We start from the raw sequence: 27,456 nt of genomic DNA, 5'->3' as shown, positions 1-27,456 counted from the left end.
CATATATCTACTATGGAGAACACTGAAGTTTGAATCTAGAGATCTATAAGAGAGCAAAAGAGATTGAATAGATTTCATAATATATTTGTTTAGTCCTTGAAGAAAATCCTTCTAATAGCTGCAAGTTAAATATGTATTACAAACTAGGAAGAAGTAAAGATGTAATTTGAGAAAGTGTGCTGTGAGAAACTCAAAAGCAAAGGAAGCGGCCATAAAACTGGGCATCTTCATTCTACTCTAAGTCAAAATGGTGACTTTCAATTCTACTCTTAGAATAGAGAAGATTCTTCAATTGGAAAAAAAAAATGTTAAAAAAAATAATAGAGAAAATGAACACCAACCAGAAAACAAGCTAATGGTTCAGATAGGAATGACATTCAGGCCCATGCCGTATGTATAGGATACAGTAAAAATTATCATTCAGGATTTTTAGAGACAGAAAATATAAGGGGAAACATGGTATAGTAGCTAGATAATAGCCTGATTACATATATCTCTGTGTGCTACTATTTCGTATGTTTACTAAGTTATGCAGCAAGTTACATAACACTATCATTTTATAGTACACACACATGCAGGCACACATCTTTAGCATATGCTTTACATGTGTGAAAGACTTCGATGATATAACCCTTAGAAGAGCAGGGACCTGGCAGCATCCTAAGTTCTCAGTAATATATTGAATGTCTGAAAACAAATACCTCATGATTATTCAAAGTCGTGCCTGCCAGAAATATGAAAAAATATGTGACTCATCCTAGTGTGTAACAGTACAGCCTGACCAATAACAGCAGGCAGGCAATGGTCTTCCCTTGACCCTGCCCCCTTCTTTAATTGTTGCCCTCTTTCCCTTTGCTTTTATTTTTAATGTTATTAGCACCATCAGTTCTCAAGTGCCAGTTCCGTATTAATGCCTGCCCATGACTATGCCTATTCAGTCTGTCACAAAATGAGAAAATTAAGAAAAATGTTTTATTAATAAAATAATTGTATTTAATCAAAAAGCTTTAGTATTTTTATAGTCATCCTTCATATTTGATGTTACATATTTTAATTAACATAATAATTGGTGTAGTTTCCTGAGTTTTTTTTTTAACTGTCATACTCTGTTGTTTAATTGTGGCAAAACACACATAACATAAAATTTACCATCTTGATCATTTTAAGATTGTAGTTCAGCGGCATTAAGCATATTCACGTTGTTGTGCAACTATCACCTCATCCATCTCCAGAACTCTTTTCATCTGGCAAAACTGAAACTCTGCACTCATGAAACAATTCCCCATTCCCTCCTCCCTCCAGCCCTTGGCAACCACCATTCTACTTTCTGTCTCCATCAATTTGACTATTCTAGGTACTTCATGTAAGAATCATACAATATCTTTTGTGACTGGCTTATTTCACTTAACATAATGTCCTCAAGGTTCATGTTGCCACATGTATCAGAATTTCCTTCCTTTTTAAGATTAAGTATTATTCCATTGTATATCTACACCACATTTTACTTATCCCATTCGTTCACTTGGGTGGCTGCTATCAACATGAGTGTACAAATATCTCTTTGAGACCCTGCTTTTTTTTAATTGAAATATAGTTGATATACAATATTATATTAGTTTCAAATGTAAAACACAGTAATTTGATATTTTTATAGGTTTTATAGGTTCTTTTTAAAGCTATTATAAAATCTTGGCTATGTTCCCTGTGCTGTGCAATATATACTTGTAGCTTATTTATTTTATAAATGGTAGTTTGTACCTCCTAATTCCCTACCTCTATTTTCCTCTCCCCTCTTTTATCTCCCCACTGGTAACCACTAGTTTGTCTCTATATCTGTGAATCTATTTGTTTTGTTATATTCCTTCACTTGTTTTATTTCTTTTGGTTCCACATATAAGCGATAATATACAGTGTTCATCTTTCTCTGTCTGACTTATTTCACTAAGCATAATACTCTCCAGGTCCATCCATGTTGCTGCAAATGGCAAAATTTCATTCTTTTTATAGCTGAGTAATATTCCACTGTATATAGATACCACATCTTCTTTATCCATTCATCTGTTAATTGACACATAAGTTGCTTCCATATCTTGGCTATTGTAAATAATGCTATGAACATTGGGGTGCATTTTTTTTTGAATTAGTATTTTCATTTCAGATATGTGCTCAGAAGTAGAATTTCTGGATCAAGTGGTAGTTATATTTTTAGTTTTTTTGAGAAGCCTCCATACTGTTTTCCATAGTGGTTGCTCCAATTTACCTTCCTACCAACAATGTATAAGGTTTCCCTTTGCTCCACATCCTTGCCAGCATTTATTTTTATAGACTGTTTGAGAATAGCCATTCTGACAGGTGTGAGATGTTATTTCATTGTGAGTTTGATCTGCATTTCTCTAATGATTAGCAATGTTGAGCATCTTTTCATGTGCCTATTGGCCATCTGTTTATCTTTTTTGGAAAAATATCTATTCAAGTTTTCTGCCCATTTTTGAATCAGGTTATTTTTTTTTTTTGATATTGAGTTTTATGCACTGTTTATATGGTTTGGATACTAACCTGTTACCAGTCATATAATTTACAAGTATTTTCTCCAATTCAGTAGGCTGTCTTTTCATTTTGTTGATGGTTTCCTTGAGACCCTGCTTTCAATTCTTTTGGCTATATACCCAGAAGTGGAATTGCTGGATCATATGGTAATTCTAATTTTTAATCCTTTGAGGAACTGCTATACTGTTTTCCATAGCTGCTGCACTGCTTTACATTCCCATCAATGGTGCTCAAGAGTTCCAGTTTCTCCACGTGCTCACCAACACGTTATTTTCTGTTTTTTGACAGTAGCCATCCTGTTGGGTATGAGGTGGTGTCTCACTTAGTTTTGATTTGCATTCCCCTAACGATTGGTGATTTTGAGGTCTTGCTTTACTTTTATGTTCTCAGTTGGTAAAACGAGAAGTTGGCACCTCAGTTAGTCTCTGGCTTTTTATGAATTGACTTGTCCTTGAAATCTGAAAATTTGAGAACTACCAGTGGACTCTCTATGTCTTTTTTTCATCATCTGTTTACCTCCTCAATTCACTGCAGTTTGGCTTTAGCCCTGAATCTTCTCTTGACACCTCTCTCACCAGAGTCAACAAATTATTAACTTATTATTGCCAAATAGGTTGGACCTCCTTCAGTCCTTATATGATTAGTGAAAGGTGCAGAGGCTCTGAAATCAAACCTAGAATTCTGCCTCCTTCTGTATAGTAGGACCTCAGTAAATGTTATTCCTGCCCCCAGGCCTCCCATGGGGTAATTTCATCCCTTCACGTATTTTCATTCTCCACCCTATGCAATAACTCCCAGATCTCTAGTATTCAACCCTGTCTGTGCAACTAAGACTGTGCAAGGCACTCTGCAAGGGATATAGGGAATTAGGTATGGCCCCTGCTCTCAAGGAGCTTACAGTTTAGTAAGAGAGACTGTGGTGTCATAAGGCATCACGGGTGCTATGGAAGGATTATGTTTGGAGCACAAAGAAAAGAATGGTTATTCCCATCTGACCTGAAGTGGATAGGAAAGGCATCTTAGAGGACAGCTTGAACTGAATAAGTCTTGGAATTGCTTACCAGGTAGAAAATGAGAGACAGGTATCACCTCAGCAAAAATATGCTGGGAACAGCCAGCAGTCTGCCACTGCTTAAGGTGCTAGGTATGTGAGAAATGAGGAATAGCAGTAAGAGAAAGCAGGAGGAGGTCCATTATATGCCGTGCTAGAGAGTCTGCACAATAAAGACATTGGTTAGCTATTGAATAATGTTAGGCTCAGAAAATCATATGATCAATTCTGCATTTTAGAACTATCACTCCGATGACAGAGTGGATAATGAATTACAGAAGATTCAAGCAAGGAAAACTCTTAGATGGTCATTTCAGTGGATCAGGTGAGAGCTAACGAAAGCCTGAACTAAGACAGTAGCTGTGGAAAAGAAGAAAGGGCATACAACACAGAGATGTGATGGTATGAAATTGATGGGACTTGGTCACCAATTGGATTTGGAGAACAGGGAAAAGGAGTTTAGGTGACTAAGAAGTTTCTGTCTTGGATGACTAAACAGATGGTATTACTATGCACTAAGACTGGAAATACAGGAAAAGGAAAAGGTTTCAAGGAAAAGGTGAGTTCATTTAGGGACACTTTGAATTTGTCATCTTTCTGTGGAACATTCAAGTGGTTACAGAAAGAAATCAAGGCTAGAGATACAGATTTGTGACAGAGGTTAAAGCCACATGTGTCATATGTAGTAGATTCCCTGCCAGTATCCCCTCCACACTCACCATGCTGTGCTTGTCCACACAAGGGCTTCCAACAGCAAGCACCTGTGACTCCACTGGGAGCTCACTGGGTGGGCCAGCCACCCCTGAAGTAATGGGAAGTGACTGCAAAGAGTATGAGGTTTGTTTTTGGGGTGATGAAAATATTCTGAAATTAGATAGTGTGACATTGTGTTAACTTTGTGAATATACTAAAACCAGTAGATTGTACACATTTAAAAGGTGAATCTTATAGTTTGTGAGTTATATCTCAATTTAAGAAAATTGTGGGAGGAAAAAAAATCCAATCACTCAGCCTAACTGAACTATTTGGTCCACAAATGTGCCCCATGTTTTCACATCTGTGTAAGTTTGCTCTTGTTTTTTCCATCTAGAATTTTTTTTTCTCCCATTTCTCTCCCCTGTATTTCCAAATCCTGTTCTTTCTTCAAAGCCCACTAAAATCTTCTTTTTCTATGCATTTAAACTTCCCCTGGTCAGGGGTATGTCTTGTAACTTCCCAGACATCTTCTGTTTATTTTGCCTTTTACTTATTTTTTTACTTTTTTCTCTATATTATAGATTTTCACATATCTTATTTAATAAACTTTAGGTTCTTGAGAACAAGAGTTGTTTCAATTACAGATCCTATCAAGTGCCTTGCCCATAGTAGCCTTTCAAAAATACTTATTAAATCAAAACATCAAGGACTGTAAAGTTTCAAGGGGTATCTAGGAAAAAAAAAACAAGCTAAATTAACAACCTTCAGCTCAACACTTCACCATCATTCAAGTGACCATGAGACAATTTAAAGGCTAGGGTTATATAAGAACAATTCTTTCTGGAGACACTTGAGATTTTGAAATTTGAGGTTCATGAAACCTCAAATCATAGTACAAATTATAGTAAAATGTTCCAGTCATTAAAGTCTCCCTACTATATTAAAAATAAAAGCAACAAACATAAAACTATTCAGTGACTTTATCCTGCAATTGAACACACAAAGCTATTACGTCAGGAAAACTTGCAGTGATGGCTTATGGTCAGTTAAGGATCTGTGCAGTAGGATCTTCCTTTGATGATGTAAAAAGAAATTCATTCTATAGCCAGAGAGATTTCTGTTCCTTTTCAACTCTTTGTTATCATTTTAAATTTCCCTCCGTAGACACAAGCTTAGCAGCTTTTCTTCTTCTGTGCTGCCAGAGCAGAAGTTGTGACGATGGAAAAAGCTCTTTTTAATGTGAATAATAATAGCTAACATTTATTGAGCATTCACCATATGAATTATTTTAAGTGTTTTCCCTGTGTTAGCTCCTTTAGTCTTTATACAACTCATGGAGTAAAGACTTCCATTATCCAAGTTAACTGATGATGAGGCTGAAGCACATGGAGGTCAACTTGCCTGTGGTCACACGATGCCACCTCAGGCAGACTACCTTTAATGCCCATTATATGTGTAGTGCGCTAGATGTCCCCCCATTTAATTCGTACAACTCTATGGGATGAGTAATTATCTCCCCTCATTTTACAGGTAAGGAAATCGATTCTTAGTGAGATTAAGTAGCACGTGGTTACTAAATGGCAGAGTTTAGGTTAGACTCTATTTTCAAAGTCCTATCCCAACCCTTCCCATCCAGTTAGTTCCTCAGGCTGGTGCAGTTTCCCATAGATCCCTATGCTGGATCATAGGATAACTCTCTTTTTAGTTTTTTAAGGAATTTCCATCCTGTTCTCCACAGTAGCTGCACCAATTTACATTCCCAACAACAGTGTAGGAGGGTTCCCTTTTGAGAAAGGACATTTGGAAGAATACATCAAGGTCATGTCTGTTGACAGAGATAAATCCTGAAGCATTTTCCCCATAACTATTTTACAAACTATATTGAAACCCAAATGCTTTCTGAATTTTTCACGTATGTTTCAAGGTCATGGGGAAAAAAAGACAAAAAAAAAAAAAATCAAAAGTAATTTTCCAGTAATCATATTCTTCAAATTAAACCCAGTTCAAGCTTAAAAATAATGACTATTTCTTCTCCTGGGGACTTAGCAAGTCAGATTTTTCTACATTTAGGGTCTGAATTAGGTAACTTGGCTATCTTAAGTCACAAAGTGTTGACTCTTTCTGCTTGTATTAGGTAATACATGTGAATGGTTATGTTGTGTGTCATTAAGTACAAGGTGGGGGGGACCCAAGAAATGTAGGTCAGGAAGATTCACAACTATAGCCTCAGAAGAGGAAGTTTATAAACTTTATTTCATAAAACATCACCAAGAAGAAAAATCTTTTCCATAGGGGTCATTCTAATTATATTTTCTCTCACGGATAAAATTCTCATATGGTAATACTCTTACTTATTAAACCTAATCTTTATCCCTGCAGTACTCTTGAATAGGAATGCAGTGTCTTGAGAAAACTGTAGCTCATGTCAAAGAAAAAAATTACCAGTACAAAGACACTCTTACACACTTAAATATACTGTTGAAAGATTCATCTGAAGTGGAGATGATTTTATTTTTAAAAAGAGAAGCAGAAAAGTGGAAATGAAATGAATATATGTGTTCTCACACACATACTCAAATCCTTACACCTCTATAAAATAGCAGCTTGATTCATTTAGAAGTTACTTCTAGAAAGAGTAACTTCCGTCTCTTTAAGGACCACGAGAGAAAATGGAAGTCACTACTGAGATGGGACTGGCTGTAAGCTGCTCCAATGAGGTCCTGGGAATCTTGCTGAGAGAGGATATTTGGGGTTGGACTAAAACGTCTGTTGGGAAGTGGAAGGAAGAAAAAGGCAAAGTTAGGTAAGAGTACTTTTTAAAAGGAACTTAAACTTGAGGGAATTTACTTTCAATTTTAAAGTAAGAGAATAGCAGAATAAGACTCAGTATAAAATGTTAAATTGAATTAGGTATTAATGAATGTGAGACATTTAGTACCTTCTAATCCCAAGAAAGTTTCAGCAGTGTTTTCTAAAAAAAAATATCGCTTTGGAGTAGATCAGAGTTATACACAATTTTACTTGCTCTATCTTTAATATAAATTATTTTAAAATTCTCATTTAACTTAAAATTCAAGGACATACACTAAGGTTGATGTCTTGGTATAAAAAGTAGGAGCCCACTTAGGGTTTTTTTTGTTTTTTTTTTTTTTTTCTATTCTAAAAAAAAAACTGCCCTCCACCTCTGCATGGGGATGGATTGTTAGACCATCCGCTTGTCTCAAGATATTTGACTTAAGTACTTTGGGATGAAATTTGTACATAAGGAGAATTAGGTCGTTTCTGGGACAATGGGTGTGTCAGCTGCTCACGTTTTTCTCTCACATAAAACATGTATAATCTAACACCTCATGTATTTTCCCTCTGGATCTCACCCCCTCTGCCACCCCCCCCCCCACATTGTCACTTTTGTCAATGTCACATGGAAGCCTAAGTTGGTGATTCTTGGCTGCACTTCACTCTTATGGTAGGGGACAAACTCGAGTTTAAAGATGGACAAGTAGGAAACAAAAAAACACATTGAAAGTAGAGACTTCAATGTACTCTGCTTTAGGTGAAGGGCTCTGGATGTATCTGCCTTGGTGTCCATTGCCCGGGGCTGTTACGCTAGACGGCCACCCGGAGGGCAAGCACTCGGCAGGGAAACAGGAAGCAGAAAGCAGATATCTCAGGGGGAAATTGCACTCTGCTGTAGACCCCCTACGAGTTCTGCGTCCAGCTTAACACCCCTTGCCCTTTGCCTCCATCAGAGCAGACGACAAAAGAGAAAGAGGCAGTTCAGTAGCAGTAACGGGTATCAAGTACAGTGTATAACTGAAGTAAGTAGACGGTCGCGCCCCGCTCTCCTGAGCTCACGGAGACGCCGGGACCTCGGAGGGTGTAGAGCGAGCCGCAAAGCGCCCGGAACTCCTGTTGCCCCCGCGTGGTGTCAAGACAGTGAGCTACATACCCGCGACGCTACCACCGCGCCGGGCCCGCGGGGAGACTACAGCTCCCGACAGGCCCCGCGCGGGCCGCGCGCCCCCGCCCCTCGCGCGCCCCCGCCCCGCACGCCCCGGCCCCCCGCCCTCGGGCCTCAGGACGGGACCGGGAGGAGGGAGGAGCGGAGGAAGGGGCGCCTGCGGCGGGCGGGATCCTGCGAGGCGCGTGAAACCTCGCTGGCTCCTGGTTTGGGACACAGACGCTGGCGGGCGCGGAGTTTCTCACGACCGGCCGAGCCCGCCTCTGTAAGTAGTCGCCTCAGGGGGCGCGGAACAGACACCGAAAAAGTTAGCGCCGCCGCAGCCGCCGCTTTGTTCTCCCGGTCCGTCGGGTGAGGCGGCGGCGCCCCCTCCCCCACCCGCCCTCCGGCACGCGGCGGCGGCGGCGGGACTCGGACCCTGCAAGGGGCTGGGCGGCGGCCGCCGAGGCTGGGCGGGAAGTTGGCGGGGCGCGCCGCGGGAGGAGCGGGCGGTGGGCGCAGCGGCGAGCGGGGGCGCCGGCGCTGCCGCCAGATGGGGCCAAGTTCCGGCGTGGGCGCCGACGCCAAGTTGGAGTCGCGCTCCGCCGGCGACCACCGCGCCCGGCCCCTCGGTCACAGTTTGTTACCGGGTCCCCCAAACTAGCTCCCGACGCCAGACCGGCGGCACTCAACGCTGCGGAATTTTGGATAAGCCTCTTTCCCTTTTCACTCCTTTATCTTGTAGCCGTCTGAAACGAGTGAGGCAACGGTGCTTAGAGAACGTAAGCCCCTACACCTCAGTTTCCTGACTGTGTTGAGTTTTGCAAGTTGCAGCGTAGCTCCGAGTCGTTCTCACCCCCTGGAGGTTTTTCTTAAGATGAAACACTGAGGAGCGCGACTGTTTCTTTGAGCAATAAAAATAACCACATACCACTCGATTGCCCGTTGGATATTTTATTTGAAGTCATCGCAGTCAGAAGCATAGGCCTTGCCGTGTGCGGGCACGAATATAAATCGAGCGACAGCGTGTGTGAGACCTGCAGACTTTTCCATACACAGATTGATGGCTTGGACGTAACTGTCTCTTCAACCACACCCTTCCCCACAGGAAATAAGACTATCAGTGTCATCTTTGATTAGGAAGGATAAGTTACACCCTGTACTACTACTTTGTTCGACACAGCCTTAATGAGCTGTAGCCTCAAATGAAATGAAAACTTTTAAAATACCGTAATTCGTACCCTAGAAACTATGATTGTATTACTCTTACACTATTTCTACTTTGTACTTAATGCTGCAGTTCTTTAAATTTTTAACAGCTGTGATTTTGCTTAGACCAAGCCTACTTATCAACTTTACTGCAATATGGAAGGGGAATACCTGTGGATTTGCTGCTGGAGGCATCCACAAGTTCCCCAGACCGAGGTCAAGGCCAGTTTTGCTTTGTAAAGGAACCCATTCTTCGTCCCGTTAGGATCTGGATTGAGAGCAAGCATGGAAATTCAGCCAAAAAGAAGTTACAAATTTTAACGAAAGTGTTTGAAACGTGTCACAGAAGCCATCATGTTAGGTTTTGCTTCGGTAGGTAATATAGATGTGGTAGGCCTGATCCTAGGAGCCTGGAGTATTTGACAAGCCGGTTTTCCATCCTAAGTTATATAATTTGGTATATAGCATTTAACTTTTGAGGATGACTCAGATTTAAGAATGTTGACTGGGTTATTATCTTGAAACGAATTTTTTAAGCATCCCAGAGTGAATCTTTTAAATATACAAATTAAATTTTGTACGCTTTCAGTTTCATGGGATGACTCTTTGAAATAGAAATTTCTCTCAGTGAATTGTTTTTAATGTAAACACTGCCACACGAAAAAAAAAGCTTAATAAATCAAGTAATCAAGTTTTTGGATATTAACTTTTTAACAGTTGTTTAGGAACTGGAAAAAATACCATAAAGGATTGGTCATTTAAATGCACTTTTCTTTAGGGACGTTTTGTTCTCGTTTTTAAAAAGACTTTCTAAAGTTGATGAAAATATTACCATATTGGAGTTAATTGCTTATTTTTAAAAGAAGCTACTTTTATGGAACTTGATATATGGGGAAATTATTGGCTAGCACAGTTTTTAATTTGATTTAATAATAATCAGAGTCTGATTATGTAATTCAAGTTGAACTTGTATGTGCACCTCTTTGGAGCAGCTGACTCGTTAATGAAAAAACTTAAGATAATGTACTTAGGAGATGTTTTACTTTTAATTTCAGTGTAGAAAAAAGTTTTCTCCACTTGTGTGGTTAATTTATAGTGGCCATATGTGAGAAATTGCTCATTGGCTGTCAGCCAGTCAGATTTCTCCCATACCACTGGTGCAAAGAGAGGTGACGAAGATACATCAAGCTCAACATAGAGTCATACAGCATTGCCAGACTGGCAGTCTGTAATCTTATTACTGGATGAACTTGTTAGTGCCTGAGCAGAGAGCAGACATGGTGTGCTCTCTCTGATTTTCTCTGACAGTGGAAAAGACTGAAATTCAAATGCCCTAGGTCTAGATGAGCAGAATTTTAGCAGCAACAATTTAGTTGAATGCTAAGCTCTTAGGAGGGAAAGTATTATATTAATCTAGGGTAATGGTTACATATTTGAAAATATATAAATGCTATGAACTATGATTTTTAAAAACCAACAACAGTTCATTTGAATTTTTTATATAATATAAAAGCAACATCAGGATTATTCAGCAATTTAAGCCTGTATCAAAGCAGAACATGGAAACTGACTTCTGGATACTGGTCTGTACTGCACTGAAAAAGGCCACGTGCTTTTTTACATACTAAAATAATATAGTACATATTAACAGGAGGGAAAAAAAGACCCTGAGTTTAATAGCATTCCTAGCACACAAAACTAAAACCAAGAAAACCCATTACTGGTAGGGAGTTACGGTAAATACTATGAATAGGAAAAAGCGTTTTACCCCTTCACTTTATCCTTTACTGAGTACAAAAATGATGCTGGCCACACTCTATAATGAACTTCCTTTTGAAGTATTTACTAGCTGGATTTGTTTTGTCTCTCTGGAATCCTCTTTGCTTCTCTCTGCTTCCCTGACTCCTACTTATCCTTTAGGTCTTAGCTTCCTTAAAGGCACCTTGCCTGTGACCCCAGTTGAAATTAGTTCTTCTCCATATACTCTGTCATATCACTTTTCGTAATTTGTAATTGCCTTGCTATTTATGTAACTATTTGTTTAATGTTTGTGTCCTACATCACTTTGTAAGCGCCAGGGACAGCAGCAGCCGCTTCTGTTTTGGTCACTGCTGTAAAACCCCAGTGTGTTTCATAATAGTCTAGCAAATAATGGGCACTCAGTAAATATTTGTTGAATGAAAATGCTGCTATTAGAGCTTCTTATAATTAGAGGCTTTGCTAAGAAATGAGGTAATGTACATGTAAGGGGGAGTTAAGGGAAGGGGAGAGAAAGAGTAGATCAACCTGTGATGTTACTATGAAGTAATTTCGGTTAAGTCCCCTAACCTCCAGAGCCTTTGTTTTTACCTTGTCTTTAATAAAAGGGCTCAGATTCATTTAGTGTACCATCTTTTGATCCCATTCAACAATAGTGACAGATTGTATAAGCTCATTTGAATGGAATATATGACAGATAACTCCCCAAAAGAATATTTGAGATGTTCCAAATAAACATACTAGAAATGCTTGTTAGCTCATAGCCATTAGCAACAAACATATCTAATTGATACATAATTTATAAATTAGTAAGGTGTACTATTCTTAGTTTTCTGGTTGAAGCATAAAGACAAAATTAATTAGAGTTATTAGATTCTTTTGATATTTAGTCTTAATATTTTGCACCCTATATCTTGTTGCATCTTACAGATCAAATCAGTGTTCCATACGACGAAACAAAGAGAAGGAAAACAGATGGGATGAGTGGGCAGAAGCTAATAAGACAGCTCAATTAGTTTCTTCTATTTGTGTTCATGCTGAAACTTTAAAAAATATTTTTATGCAAAAGTATAACACATGGTTTACTAATAATTATCAATAGTTCTGATAGTCGATTGTAATTCCAAGACAGTTACGGGTATTTGGTTGATATTAGCAGATGTTATAAAATGGAAATACAGTGGAAAGATATCTATCAAAAATAGATTATTATTGAACACAGAAGTGTCTTGTATTTTGAAGTATTTAACCTGTATACAGTATTATTCATAGATTTACTAACTTTTTCAAGCTTTTTTTCAGCTTTTTAAAACTACTCAGATCAGATATGTTAAGGACCTCATTACCTCATGAGAAAACCTGTTCTCGTTAGATTGTTGGAGGTGAAATGAAGTAATATAAAGAATGTGGGCTTTGGAGTCAAGGAAGCTTTTGTGTGAATCCCATTCCATCACTTATTAGCTGTGTAGCTGTGGGCAACCCACAATTCCGAAACTCTGATTTCCTTCTTTGTAAAACTGAGGTAAACAAATCTAGGGTCACAGCAAGGATTTAATGAAGTATCATATCTCAGTTGCAGTGTTTAGTGTAAAGTAGGAGCTTGATTGTTAATTCCTTCATCTAATTACTGTGGGAATTGCTAAAACTTACTGAACACTTACGGTAAGCCAGGTACCATTGTACGTATTGTACATGCAGTAGTAGCTCAGTCCTTGTAATATCTTGTGAGGTAAGTAAGCAGTGCTGTTATCTTCATTTTACTGCTGTCCTCTGCAGTGATATTGAATAAAACCAATTGTTCTCTTAACACCTTTTCAAATATTTGAAGACCATTATTCTATTTGGTTTTGTTAAACATACTTGTCACATGACATTGTTTTCACCTTTATCTGGATACATACTGTATCATTTTTTTTAATCAGTATAGCACTAAAAAATGTGGACTGTAAAAATAAATACGATGGTAATATATGCTGACTTGCAGCCAATATACAGATTGACGCTGATGTGTTCACAGTGTCGTGGGGGTTTAGGTTTACATTGGTTCTTTAGTCACCCATTATGTTAGCAGCTCGTCTTAAACTCTTGGGTTGATAACTCCTCTAATGAACAGGCTCTAGGTCAGCATTTCTCCATTTCTATATTGCACGTTTAACTTTTTGAACTAAATGCCTAAGCTTTACACTCATCGTTGTTACAGTTTGCTTGAATTTTCGTTTATTTCTCCTAGATTGTACAATCTGAAGATTTTATAAGCATATCTTCCATGTATTTATTGTCTTATGAATAATCAAAAACAATATAGGGCCAAGGGCAGGGTTCCAAGGCACTCCCCTAAGGACTTCTCTAAGTTGATACAGAGCAGCAAACTTACCCAACTACAGTATCGTGCAACTCACACCCAAGCAACATATTTACAAAAATAGCATGGAATACCATCTTGAGTACTGTTTCTGCCAGAATACACTATTTTTTTTCCCTGGCTTTGCTAATTGTGTGATCTTGGGCAAGTACTTTAATCTCTAAGCCTGTTTCCTCAACTATATAATAGGTTGTTGTGAGGATTAAATGAGGAGATACATATGGAGTGCTTAGAACAGTGTCTGGCAGATAGAACTCAGTTACTGTAAGTTATTATTTCCTCCTTCTGAAAAGGCTAATAACCACTTTTTCCCAAGGTAGAAATGTAGTTGGCATTATTTGTTCTGTTTAAATTCATGGTGACGTGAATCATTAGTGATCATTGTACTCTTTTCTAGGTATTCAAAACCCATTTGCTTTCATAATCTGTTCTCAGCTTTGGCTGAGGGTTAATGTTAAGTTTATATGTCTGTAGTTTCCAAAATCTGTTTCCCAACTTCTCCATGCCACAAAACTTGAAGCACCTCTTACCCATCTCCAGGCCTTGATTATTTCTCTCTTTCTGAACTCTTTCTCCAAGCTTATAGGAGTTAGCTTTGTGATTGCACTTGCTAATTGCTTTAGCAATAGTGAACGGATTGCATCTTGCACTCAAATAAAGGTGTTTTGTCTCTGTTACTCACCAGGCTTAGGTTTCAGTTCTCAGTGCTCTTCCGCAACTTTAGTTTAAAAACCGAAGGAAGATAAGCAAAATATAAGTTGAGCAAATCTGCCTTCTCTACATGCTCTCTCAACCTTAACAACATCCTCTCTGAGCAGTGATTCTCTCAGTTCCTTGTTCTCTTTGAGAAATAGTATGTTATTGTGAAAACAGCACTTGGTAGGAAAGTATGAAACTTGGGTCCTAATTCTCTACCTCTTAATAGCTGTTGATGCTGGGAAAGTTACCTTATCTGCTTTGTGCTTTAGTTTTCTCACCTGCAAAAATAATATTTGTGCTGTCAAATTCCAAAGAGATACCATGAGGTAGAGTGTATGAAACATTTACAAGATGTTAAGTGCTATACATTATAAGGTGGGATAAAAATGTAGCTCTAAAAGCTTTTGTTATCTTTAAGCAGTTTTTTTCTAAGCCTTAGTTTTTCCTGAACTTTCTCATTCCTAATACTACATCCATTTGTTTTTGCTTTTCTATTAATGTTCATCCTAATTTGTTTAGCTCCCTTAACTATTCTCCAGAGATTCATTCTACAACCACACTGGATGTTTCACTCTTTTTCATCATTGGAATTATTTACAGGTCTATAGATAGAATTTGAATGGAAAGATCCATCTCTTGTGAGTCATGTCACTTTGCCATGGGGGGCATGTCACTTTGCCATGGGGGGCACTTAAAAATTTTTTCTTTTGAACTGTCCTTATGTAAAACTCATTCATATGTAACTGTGCTAAGTGTTCTTTTTTACTTTTAGAAACTTTTTATGGGGAGATCGAAATCGAGATCGCTTTCCTCCTACGTTCCTGCCTTAAGTATGTCTTCTGCAGTTCTTTGTATGCCTTGTAACTGTTTAGTATATGCCCTCCTGCTCCCTTAGTTTTCTGAAAGAAATCTGTCTACAAAGCAAGTCAGGACTCATGTTTTGGCAGAATTAGGCTTTTAGTAGAAAGAAGAATACTTTTATCTATGTTAGGGCAATATTATACATCTTTTTTATGGCAGAGTGGTATATACTTTATTTCTATGAGAATGTCAATTTTACTTTTTTTGTTCCCTTCCATTTTTCTGTTTTTGTCATAACTCAGTTGTGTATTTGTGGAATGAAAATGTTTTGATCTGCAAGTTTCAGGTAATAGGGAGGAATTCCAGGGATACTCTCTTTGAGCAGGAGGCTCTCCCTGAAATTATGCCTGTAGTGAAAAGTGGCTCTGATAACTAGACCAAAAAATGGCTACCCATTAGGATTTATTGGTGAATTATAAACATACAACCAAAAATTACCATTTTTAAAAAAAGTATAGAGATTCTTGCATTTTTGAAATAATATCAAGTGAGTATAAAGTATTAAAATTTTTTTAAAAAATTTATTCCAGGCTGACTACATTTCAGAAAGCATCAACTTTTCATGATGGACCCATTCATCAAATGGAATATGCCTGTACTATTTTAAAAAGCTTTGTGCTTAATCCTGGAAAATTTACTCCCCTAAAATGAAAATGAAGACATTTGAGAAGGTGATTTAAGGTGTGAACATTTGAGGAAGTGTCCCATTAAATCAGTGAACCAAAGGATAAGTACTGAATAGATTAATCCTAAACACTTACTATTTTTTAAACCAGGAAGATTTCATCTTGACAGAAAAACAGTTTTTATTCATTATGTATTTTATGAAACTAAAAGAGAGAGATAAGAATAGACTTAAAAGAAAATAGATGAAGATGTTCAGTAAATAAGCAATGTCAGCTCTCTTCTGATGAGAATAATTCCGTGATGTTAAATCCTTTCCAAATCCCTGGTTGTGGTCCTAAAGACAAGATTCTTTTTTGATGGGACTGATATTACGGGAAGTAGGACCTTTTGTGAATTCAACTCACAGTTGAAGAACTTGCCATCATCAGCATGAGTGGTTTAAAAGAGGAAATAAAGAAGCTTTCAACTAAATCGAAAAGTACAGTCATTTTTTTACTGCTGTGATTTTAAGGCCTCCTCATAACCATTGAAAAAGAATTGACAACTGTTTTAAAAGACTTAAAAAAGGCAGATGTCTGCAAACAATTCTCCTCCATCAGCCCAGAAGTCTGTATTACCTACAACTCTTCCTGCTGTGCTTCCAACTCCTTCTCCGTGTTCAAGTCCTAAAACAGGACTCTCTGGGCGACTCTCTAATGGAAGTTTCAGTACACCATCACTCACCAACTCCAGAGGCTCAGTGCATACAGTTTCATTTCTACTGCAAATTGGCCTTACACGGGAGAGTGTTACCATTGAAGCCCAGGAACTATCTTTATCTGCTGTCAAGGATCTCGTGTGCTCCATTGTTTATCAAAAGGTACTGTGCATGCTATTTTTGTCAGTATTTCTAATTAATATTGTTTACAATGCTTTCCTATAAATTATACATGCAACAATGAGTTAACACATATGGATCAATCAGTTGTTTATTGATTCTGAGCATTTTGGGAGAAGTCCTAATAGACTAAAAGCCTGAAGTCTGAAATTTCAGAGTCTTAACAGCTGGAGCCTATATCCCAGCTTTAAAATACTGCTTATTTAGTTTGTCTCTTTAATAAAGCAGGAAAATCATTGTGAAGTCAAGAGGACTTAAGAAATCTTGTTTGTTTTCAGAGAAAACAGGAGGTAGAAGGAGTAAAGCATCAAGGTGGCTTACTAAAAGGATGGGACCTAGGAGCAGCTGAGGCCAGGTCCATACCTTGTTCTTCCCGGGTTCCCTGTATTCTGCCCTTTTGTATATCCTCCTCTTTCTTCCCTTTAGATCCTGATTTTACTTAAACTGCTGAGGGCCACTCTCATTGTCTCTTAAAAAATAAGTAAATGAGCTTTTAGTAAATATCAGAATATGTGAAAATTTGAAAATTGAGGGTGATTTTGTTTATTTCCCATCCATCCATCCCCTGCCTTGTATGATACCATTTTTTAAAGACTCTTAGCTAAATATCTTTAATAATTTGATGGAAGAGTTGGTATGTTCTGTATTATCAAGAACTTATTTATGTATATAGGTAGTGTGAATCAGTTACATTTTCTTTTTTAATGGACCATGCCTGTGTTTCAAATTTGTTTCAGACAAATTAGCATACTTTGTTTTAAAAATCATATCAGTAAGATTAGTATATTTGGATTCATGCCCCTCATTTTACTGTTTTTATTTCAGTTCCTATGCTTTGTATAGTTTTACCTTATCTTTTGTTTTTATCTTCTGGTTTTACCTTATCTTATGTTCTGTTGTAATTAACAGTCCAAAAATATTATGTGGTTCGTAAAAATGACCTGTGTCTTCTGCGTGTTAGCAGTGACTTATCTATTTAAATGTGGCCTAAAGTAAGGTTAAATTTCCTTTTGTAGGTCTGTAGAACCATCTATGAGTCTTTAAGTAGTCTTTGCTTTCAATTTCCCTTTCATCAAATATTAGCAGGGGTTTTTATAAATATTTTTGCAAAAATGTTTTTAATTTAAAGGTAAGATTTTAACTTAAATAGCATTTGTAACTTTAATGTTTCTCTTTTTGAGCCCACTAAAATTCATAACTAATGTTTTGGTAGAGTCTATATTATTTAGTTTTCAATCTTTGGGAATTTCACTTCCTTCTTACATTTGTACAGAGGCATACAAATTTTCTACAGGATTATTTTAGAATTAATATTACTTCCTCATTAATATAGATGTGAAAAGTTGGTCAGGTGGGTCACGTTCTTGGGAAACTAGATTAAAAGTCATAATCCATGAGAAATTCATATGAGGTAAAGAAAATAAACAAGGTATGGCTCCAGAAAAGATAATTCAGGATAAACTTTATACAAATATAAAACATGTTGATTATGGAGGTAACCAGCATAAAATGAATATCATAGTGAACTGAATTTGAATCAGTACTATAGTGGTATGGGGATATATTTGGCAAAAATATATAATATATCTGTGGCATAAACTTACTACACACTTTTACATGTGCTAGAATCCTAACTTTAAGTGTAGTGAAAAAGAGTATTGAGCTTGTAACTAGGTCAGCTCTGTTGTTTATTAACTGTATAACCTTGTATATGTGACTTGACTTTTCTGGATTACATTTCAAGGTTTATCAGATGATTGAGTTGGGATGATTTCTGGTGTGTATTTCCAGCTGTGAAATTCTGAATCATTTAATCTAAATTTAGGAGTTTCAAGGGATTGCCTGCTCAGGTCCTAACTGGAAAGAAATCTTAAGGGAACTAGCTCAGATTCTGGAGTTTAATAGAGAGTTTCATGGATCCCTAAGTCATCAGGGAGATGGAAAAACCATGTCAGAAGTTTTTTTTTTACCTTTTTACCTTCACTCTTGTCTTTGGTTCTTGCTAATCATTACCTATTACTTGATTACCTATACATGCACAGCTCCAGATTAACTTCCAGGACTCTCATGGGCATACTTGCTTTTCTTATGTCTGTTATTAGTAAATACATTTATTGACCTTTTAAAGATAGAGCACTGGCTAAATTTTAGGAAATGAATTAACCAGATGTTGTCCCTTCCCTCAAAAAGCTTATAGTCTGGTGAGGGAAACTGTCACCAGACTAAAACATGAGAAGTAAAAAGTGAAGTTGAAATAAAAAGTGCTCTTCTCAGGTTGAAAAAGAATGTGGAAGGCTTCATATGAAAAGCAGCATTTCATTTGATACTTAAAGAATGAGCAAGATTTCAGTAATATGAGAGGTAAGGAATACATTCCAAGGGAAAAATATCAGGATGAGCAAGGATATGGGAGAGGGAAGGAGGAAAATTATAATTGACAAACGTTGAGTGCTTATTCTGTGTCAGGAACCTAACACACACTTTGTACTTAATCCTCACAACTGTTTTTGGTGCATCTCACATAGTTAATTTTTTTTCTTGTAATGAGAACTTTTAAGATCTATTCTCTTAACTTTCAGATATAGAGTATTGTTAACTATAAATTTAATGCTGTATATTACATTGCCAGAACTTACTTGTCTTATAATTTGAAATTGGTATCCTTTGACCACCTTCACCCATGTCTGTACCGTGTACCCTCCGTCTCTAGTAATCACCAATTCTAGTTTTTCTAGATTCTGCATGTAAGTGAAATCATTTCAATATTTGTCTCTCTCTGCTTGACTTCTCTCACTTAGCATAGTGCCCTCAAGGTCTATCCATGTTGTTGCAAATGGTATGATTTTCTTCATTTTATGACTGAATAATATTTCATTTTGTGTTTATATACACACACCCCACATTTTCTTTATCCATTCTTCTGTCAGTGGACACATAGGTTGTTTCCATGTCTTGGCAATTGTAAATAGTGAAGCACTGACACAAGGGTGCAGAATTCATTTAAGATAATGATTTCATATCCTTTGACTGTATACCCAGAAGTGGAATTGCTGGATTGCTTGATAATTCTATTTTTAATTTTTGGGGGAACCTCCATACTGTTCTATAGTGCATGCACCAATTTACATTCCCTCCAACAGTGCACGAGGGTTCCCGTTTCTCCACATCCTTGTTAACACTTGTTATCCTTTTGACAGTAGCCAATTCTAACAGGTGTGAGGTGATAACCTCATTGTGGTTTTGATTTGCATTTCCCTGATGGTTATTGGTGTCGAGCACCTCTTCATGTTTCTGTTAGCCATTTGTATGTCTTTTTTGGAAGAATGTTTAAGTTCTTCTGCCCATTTTTTAATTGAACTGATAGATGAGTTTTTGTTGTTGTTCTGTTTTTTTGCTACTGAGTTTTATGAGTTCTTTCTATATTTTGGATTTTAACTTTTTGTCAGATATAAGATTTGCAAATATCTTCTCCATTTCCATAGATTTCTTTTTCATTTTTTAATGGTTTTCTTTGCTGTAGAGAAGCTTTTAGTTTAATTTAGTCACACTGGTTTATTTTTGCTTTTGTTGCCCTTGCTTTTGGTGTCAAATCTGAAAAACCATTGCCGAGATTGATGTCAAGGAGCTTATGCCTCTATGTTTTCTTCTAGGAGTTTTATGGTTTCAGGTCTTATGTTCAAGTCTGTAGTTCATTTTCAGTTGATATTTGTGTATAATGTAAGACGGGTTCAGTTTCATTCTTCTGCATGTGACTATCCAGTTTTCCCAACACTGTTTATTGAAGAGGCTGTCCTTTCCCACTGTATACTTTTGGCTTCTTTGTTGTAAATTAATTGACCATAAATGCATGGGTTTATTTCTGGGCTCTATTTCATTGATTTTTATGTGTCCATTTTTGTGGCAATACCATATTGCTTTCATTGCTACAACTTTGAAGTATAGTTTGAAATCAGAGGTGTGATGCCTCCAGCTTTGTTCTTAAGATTGCTTTGGCTCTTTGGGGGTCTTTTGTGGTTTCATGCAGATTTTAAGATTATTTTTCCTATTTTTGTGAAAAATGTCCATTGGAATTTTGGTAGGAATTGCATTATTTGTAGATCATTTTGGATAGTATGGACATTTTAACAATATTAATTCTTCCAATCCATGAACATGGAATATCTTTCCATTTGTTTGTGTCTTCTACAATTTCTTTCATCAGTGTTTTATAGTTTTCAGTGTATAGATCTTTCACCTCTTTGGTTAAATTTATTTGCAAGTATTTTATTCTTTTTGATGCAATTGCATGTGAGATTGTTTCTTAATTTCTCTTTGCAATAGTTATTAGTGTATAGAAATCCAGCTGATTTTTGTACATAGATTTTTGTGTCTTACAACTTTACTGAATTTTAAAATTAATTCTAACAGTTCTTTTGGTGGAGTCTTTAGGGTTTTCTATGTACAATATCACATCATCTGCAAATAGACAGTTTTGCTTCTTCCATTCTGATCTGTGTGCCTTTTATTTCTTTTTCTTGCCTAACTGCTCTGACTAGGACTTCCAGTACTATGTTGAATAAAGATGGTGAGAGTGGGCATCTTGTCTTGTTACTGATCTTAGAGGAAATGATTTTAGCTTTTCACCACTGAGTATGATGTTAGCTGTGAGCTTGTAATATATGGTCTTTTTTATGTTGAGGTACATTCTTTCTACTCCCTTTGTTGAGAATTTTTTATCATGAATGGATGTTGAATTTGGTCAAATACTTTTTCTACATCATGATTATCATGGTTTTTATCTTCATATGGTTAATGTGGTATATCATTTATTGATACTTGTATGTTGAAACATCCTTGCATCCCTGGAATAAATTCCACTTGATTATGTGTATGATCCTCTTACTGTGTTGTTGAATTCAGTTTGCTAATATTTTGTTAAGGATGTTTGTATTCATGTTCATCAGGGATATTAGGCAGTAATTTTCTTTTTTTGTAGTGTCCTTGTCTGGCTTTATTATCAGCGTAATGCTGGTCTCGTGAGTTTGGAAGTGTTCCTCCTCTTCTATTGGAAGAATTTGAGAAGGATTGCTATTCTTTTTAAAATATTTGGTAGAATGTGAAGCCATCTGATTCTGAGCATTTGTTTGTTGAGAGGATTTTGATTAGGTTATTCAGATTTTCCACTCACAATTCAGTATTGGTAGGTTGTACGTTTCTAGGAATTTATTTCTTCTGTGTGTCCAATTTGTTGGTGTGTAATTGTTCATAGTAGTCTCTTATGATCATTTGCTTTTATGTGGTATCATTTGTAATGTCTTCTCTTTGTGATATATTTATTTGAGTCTTCTCTCTTTTTTTGGAAGTCTGTGTAAAGATTTGTCTATTTTGTTTATCTTTTCAAAAAAACTAGATCTTAGTTTCATTGATCTTTTCTGTTGTCTTTTTAGTTTCTATTTCATTTATTTCCACTATGATTTTTGTTATTTCCTTCCTTCTACTACTACTTTTTCTAGTTCCTTGGGGTATAAAGTTAGGTCGTTTATTTGAGATCTTTTTTCTTAATGTAGATGTTTATTGCCATGAACTTCCCTCTTAGAACTACTTCTGCTGCATCCCTTAAGTTCTGGTATTTTATGTCTCCATTTTCATTTGTCTCAAGGTTATTTTTTTTTGTTTCTCTTTTGATTTCCCTTTGACCCATTGGTTGTTCAGTTTCATGTTGTTTAATCTCCACATATTTGTGAATTTTCCATTTTTTTTTCCTGGTAATTGATTTGTAGTTTCACACCATTGTGGTCAGAAAAGATGTTTGATGTGATTTCGGTCTTCCTAAATTTATTAAGACTTGTTTTATGGCCTAACATATGATCTGTCCAGAGAATGTTTTATGTGTGCTTAAGAAGAATGTGCATTCTGCTGCTTTTGTGTGGAATGTTCTGTAAATACCTGTTAAGTGTCTAATCTAATTTGTAGCTTAAATCCAGTGTTCCCTACTGATTTTCTGTCTGGATGAGCTATCCTTTGTTGAAAGTTGGGTATTAAAGTCCCCTATTATTGTTGTATTGCTGTCTGTTTTTCCCTTCAGATTTTAAAATATTTGCTTTATATATTAAGGTGTCCCTGTTTTGGGTGAATAAATATTTACAAATGTATACCCTCTTGTTAGATTGACCCCTTTGCCATTGTATAATGACATTCTTTGTCTCTTAACTACAGTTTTTGGCTTTTAAGTTTTTTTGTTTGATTAAAGTTAGCTTATGTACTTTTAATTATATTACATTCTTACTCTTTGTTCTCTTAAAAGTGTTATTTACAGAGCCAAAGTCCCTAATTTTGATGAAGTATAATTAATTTTGTCCTGTATGGATAGTGCTTTTGTTTCATATCTAAAAAGTATTTACTTAACTGAAGATAAGGTTTTGTCCCATGTTTTCTTCTGGAAGTTTTCATAGTTTTAGTTCTTACTTTTATGTCTGTGATCTGTGTATTAATTCCATGGGACTGCTGTATGAAAGTACCACAGCTATGTGGTTTAAATAACAGAAATTTATTTTCTGGAAGTTCTTGAGGCTAGACATCTGTAATCAGATATCAGTAGGGTTGGTTCCTTCTGAGGACTGTGAGCAAGAATCTGTTCCATGCTTCTCTCCCAGCTTCTGGTGGCCTCATGTATTCCTTGGCTTGTATATGGTGTTCTCCTTGTGTCTTCACTGTTTTCCTTTTATAAGTGGTAGACTCTATATACAAATTTCCCCTTTTTTGAGTTAAAGCCTACCTTAATGACATCCTAACTTGATCATCTGTAAAGACCCTATTTCCAAAAGTCACATTCACGGGTACTGCAGGTTAGGACTTTAACATCTTTGTGGGGGGCACAATTCAACAATCCATTTCAGAATAATTTTTGTATATGGTGAGATTATGGTCCAACTTTATTTATTTACGTAGGAAATCAAATTTTCGAGGATCATTTGTTGAAGATTATTCTTCCTTTATTGTATTACTTTAGTACTTTTGTTGTAAATCAGTTGACCACATATATCTTGGGCTATTTCTGAACACTATTCTGCTTTACTGATCTATTATATCCTTAAACTAATCCCACATTATCTTGAATTCTTTAGTTTTATAAAGATAAGAAGTCAGATGCGTAAGTTCTCCAACTTTGTTCTTTTCTTCAAAATTGTTTGGCCCAATCTGTGTTCTTTGCATTTGCATAAATACTAAAATCAGGTTGGAGATTTCTGCAAAAAAGCCTACTGGGATTTTGTACATCATTTGTTATCTGTAAGTGTTTCATGTTTTTGATGCAACTGTAAATGGTGTTTTTTAAATTTCTAATTTCTGATTTTTCATTTTAGTGTATAAAATACTGTTGATTTTTGTGCCATGACACTATGTCCTGCAACCTTGCTAAATTCACTTCCTAGTTCTAGTAACTTCTAAAGTTTCTTTAGGATTCTCTACACATATGATCTTGTCTTCTGTAAGTAAAGATGATTTTATTGTCTTACCTTTCCATATTTTGTTTCTTTTTCTGTTTTTTACTGGAGGCTAGAACCTCTGGTACAGTACTGAATAGAAGTGGTAAGAGAGGACATTTGTGCCTTGTTCCCGATCTTCAAAGGAAAGCATTCAGTCTTCCACCATTAAGTATGATGTAAGTTTTTTAAATGTTCTTCATCAGGTTGAGGATGTTCTTGTCTGATCCTAGTTGGCTGAGACGTTTTATCTTGAATGATTGTGAATTTTATTAAATACTTTTTTTCATCTATTTTTTTTTCTGTTTAGTCTGTTTTCGTTTACGTAATGAATTGTGTACACTTTGTAATGTTAAACCAATCTTGCATTTGTGGAATAAACTCTTGGTCATCATGTATTATCCTTTTTATACTTTGGTTGTTTCAGTTTACCTATATTTTAAGATTTTTTTCTGTCTATGATCATGAGGAATATTAGCCTGTAGTTTTGTTTGTTTGTTTGTTTTCTGTTATCTTTGTGTGGTTCTGGTATCAAGTTTGGAATTATTTCTCCCCTTCTGTTTTCTGAATAAATTTGTGTAAAATTGATATTACTTCCTGAAATGTTTGATAGAATTCACCAATGAAGCCATCTGGGCTGGCATTTTCTTTATGAGGAAGTTTTAAACTCAGTTCCTATTCTTTAGTGGACATAGAGCTATTCAGGTTGTCTGTTTCTTTGTGAGTAAACTTTGGCAATTTGTGTCTTTAAAGGAACTTTTTATTTTGTCTAAGTTATCAAATCCATTGGCAAAAATTGTGCATTATGTTCTCTTATTATCCTTTATAATTTGTAGGATCTCTAGTGATGGTGTCACTTTCATTCCTGATATTAATAATTTCTGCCTTTCTTCCCCTCCCTATTCCCTTGTTCTTTCTGACTAGAGTTTTTATCAACTTTATTTTCAATGAACTAGTTCCTGGTTTTATTTTCTCTATTGTCTCTACATGCCACCCTCCCCTCCTTTTCTACCTCATTTGGATTTAACTTGCTTTGTTTTTCCAGTTTCTTAAGGATGAAGCTTAGATTATTGAGTTGAGTCTTTTTTCCCTGATATAAGTGCTGTTAAGTCTATAAATTTCCCTCTAAGCACTGCTTTAGCTGCATACCATAGACTTGATAGGTTGTGTTTTCATTTTCATTCTGTTCAGATTATTTCCTGATTTCTCTTGTGATTTCTTCTTTGATTAATGGGTTATTTAATTTGGAAGAATTTGTAAGTTTTTCAGGTATTTTTCTGTTGTATTGATTTCTATCTTTAATTTGGCTCAAGAATATACTTTGTATAATGTCAATCTGTATAATTTATTGAGATTTGTTTTATAGTATAGGACTCTGTCCTTCAATATATTCTGTGTGTTACATTTGCAATCTTTAAAAATGTATATTATGCTTTTGTATAGTGGAGATTTCTATAAATATCAATTAGGTCAAATTGGTTGATAGTGTTTTCTATATCTTTATGGATCTCTTTTTACTTGTTCTGTCATCTACTAAAAATGGAGTATCAAAATCTCCCATCTATAATTTTAGATTTGTCTGTTTTCTCCTTTCAGTTTTAATCAGTTTTGCTTCACGTTTTTGGAATTCTAGTATTTGCAGGCACATTTGGGATTTTTATAGACTTTGATATATTGATCTCTTTTTCAGTATAATTTTTCTTTATCTCTGGCAGTATATCTTGTTCTGAAGTCAGCTTTGGTATTAATATAACCATTCTTGCTTTTTTGATTTTTTAGTTAGTGTTTGCATTGTGGTATCTTTTTGTATGTTTTTGCTTATAACCTCTCCTGTGTCTTCATATGTAAACTGGGTTTTTTGTAGAGTGCATGTAGTTGGATCATGCTTTTTAAATTTAATCTGTCAACTTCTGCTTTTTAAGTGTTTAGACCATTTATATTTAACACAGGTTTTAATATAGATGTATTTAAATACATTGTTTTGTGTTTGTCCTTTCAGGTCTTGAATCATTTTCTCCCTTTTTTTCTGCCTTTTGTTTGTTTGTTTGTTTTTAATTTTACTAACATTTTATTTAACTCAATGTATATCCAAAATTCTACCATTTTAACATCAATCTAAAAATTATTAATGAACTGTTCTACATTCTCTTTTTGTACTGTCTTTGAAATTGGGGTTATAATTTTTTTTTAATTGAAGTATAGTTAGTTTACAGTGTTGAGTTAATTTCTTTTTCTGCCTTCTTTTGAATTGAGTATGTTGTATAATTCCATTTTATCTCCACTGTTGGTTTATTATATGCTTTTAAAAATTTGTTCTAGCAATTGCTGTAGTGCAAGGGTCAGCAAACTACATTGTAGGCCAAATCTGACCCATCATCTACTTTTGTAAATAGAGTTTTATTGGAACACAACTTGCTAGTTCATGTGTATCTTGCCTGTGGCTGCTTTCATACAACAACGGCAGAGTTAAGTAGCTGTGACAGAGACTGTATGGGCCGAGAAACCTAAACTATTGTTCTGGCCTTTTACAGAAAAAATTTGCCAATCCTTGCTGTAGTTTATGTGATATGCATCTTAATCTTATCATAGACTACTGTCTATAAACAATATCATACCACTCTGTGTATCATGGATACTTCAGAATAACATGTTTCTGTTTTCTTCCTATTGTCATTTGTGCTATTTTTGTCATATACTTTATTTCTGCATACAGATGACTCTCATTATTTGTGATATTTGTGTTCTATAAAGTGACCTCAAACACCAAATTAGTGAATACTGAACCATTGCTCCTAGAAGAAATACAGGATTAGGTTCCTGTGAGCATTGGGTCACATTTTCATCAACCAGTAAATGCATAACCTTTTTTTTAAAAGTCTGTTTCTGCTTAAAGAAACCTTATTTAATATGTACTGTTGATTCATTAATATTGATCTCATGGCCAGAAGCACTGTAATTCATCCCTGAATGAAGCTTATCTAACACATATATATTCTCCATAAGGCACATCGTTGCCTTCTTACACTTAGGAACACTATACATCATATCAGCACTATGCTTGGGGGCCATTTTAAACAGAGAAATCACCATGAAAAAGCCCCAGAATTCAGAACATTCAGAACACGTGGCACTAAATAGACCGTGAAAAGGACTTGCATTTTACACTATGAGAGCTGAAAAAAGAAGGCAGAGCATCACCTTGTTCATCTTAAGCTGGGAACATGCACAGAGTGACTAAAATTTTTCACCTTCTCTGCGTGTCTGCAAGTGACTGCAAAAACACAAAAGTATTGATTTTTTGGTTGCAAATAAATTTTATCAAGTAGGCATATTATAAAGACAACAGAATCTGCAGATAATGAGGATCGA

The 27,456-nt window shown here is 36.0% G+C and overlaps 1 protein-coding gene across 1 annotated transcript in view; it reads left to right on the top strand.

Moving 5' to 3' along the window:
* The first annotated feature begins 8,344 nt into the window (after positions 1 to 8,344).
* The window catches only part of PRKD3 (protein kinase D3), a 73,160-nt gene continuing 54,048 nt past the window's right edge, over positions 8,345 to 27,456 (top strand). The window contains exons 1-2 of the mRNA XM_032497349.1: positions 8,345 to 8,520; positions 15,654 to 16,609. Coding sequence (XP_032353240.1) covers positions 16,322 to 16,609 — 288 coding nt within the window. The 5' untranslated portion in view covers positions 8,345 to 8,520; positions 15,654 to 16,321. The remainder of the gene's footprint in view (positions 8,521 to 15,653; positions 16,610 to 27,456) is intronic.

The sequence above is a fragment of the Camelus ferus genome, chromosome 15 (genome assembly GCF_009834535.1).
Source record: "Camelus ferus isolate YT-003-E chromosome 15, BCGSAC_Cfer_1.0, whole genome shotgun sequence".
Classification (NCBI taxonomy): domain Eukaryota; kingdom Metazoa; phylum Chordata; class Mammalia; order Artiodactyla; family Camelidae; genus Camelus; species Camelus ferus.
The sequence above is the reverse complement of the archived record's forward strand: the minus strand, read 5'-3'. Positions and strand labels throughout refer to the sequence as shown.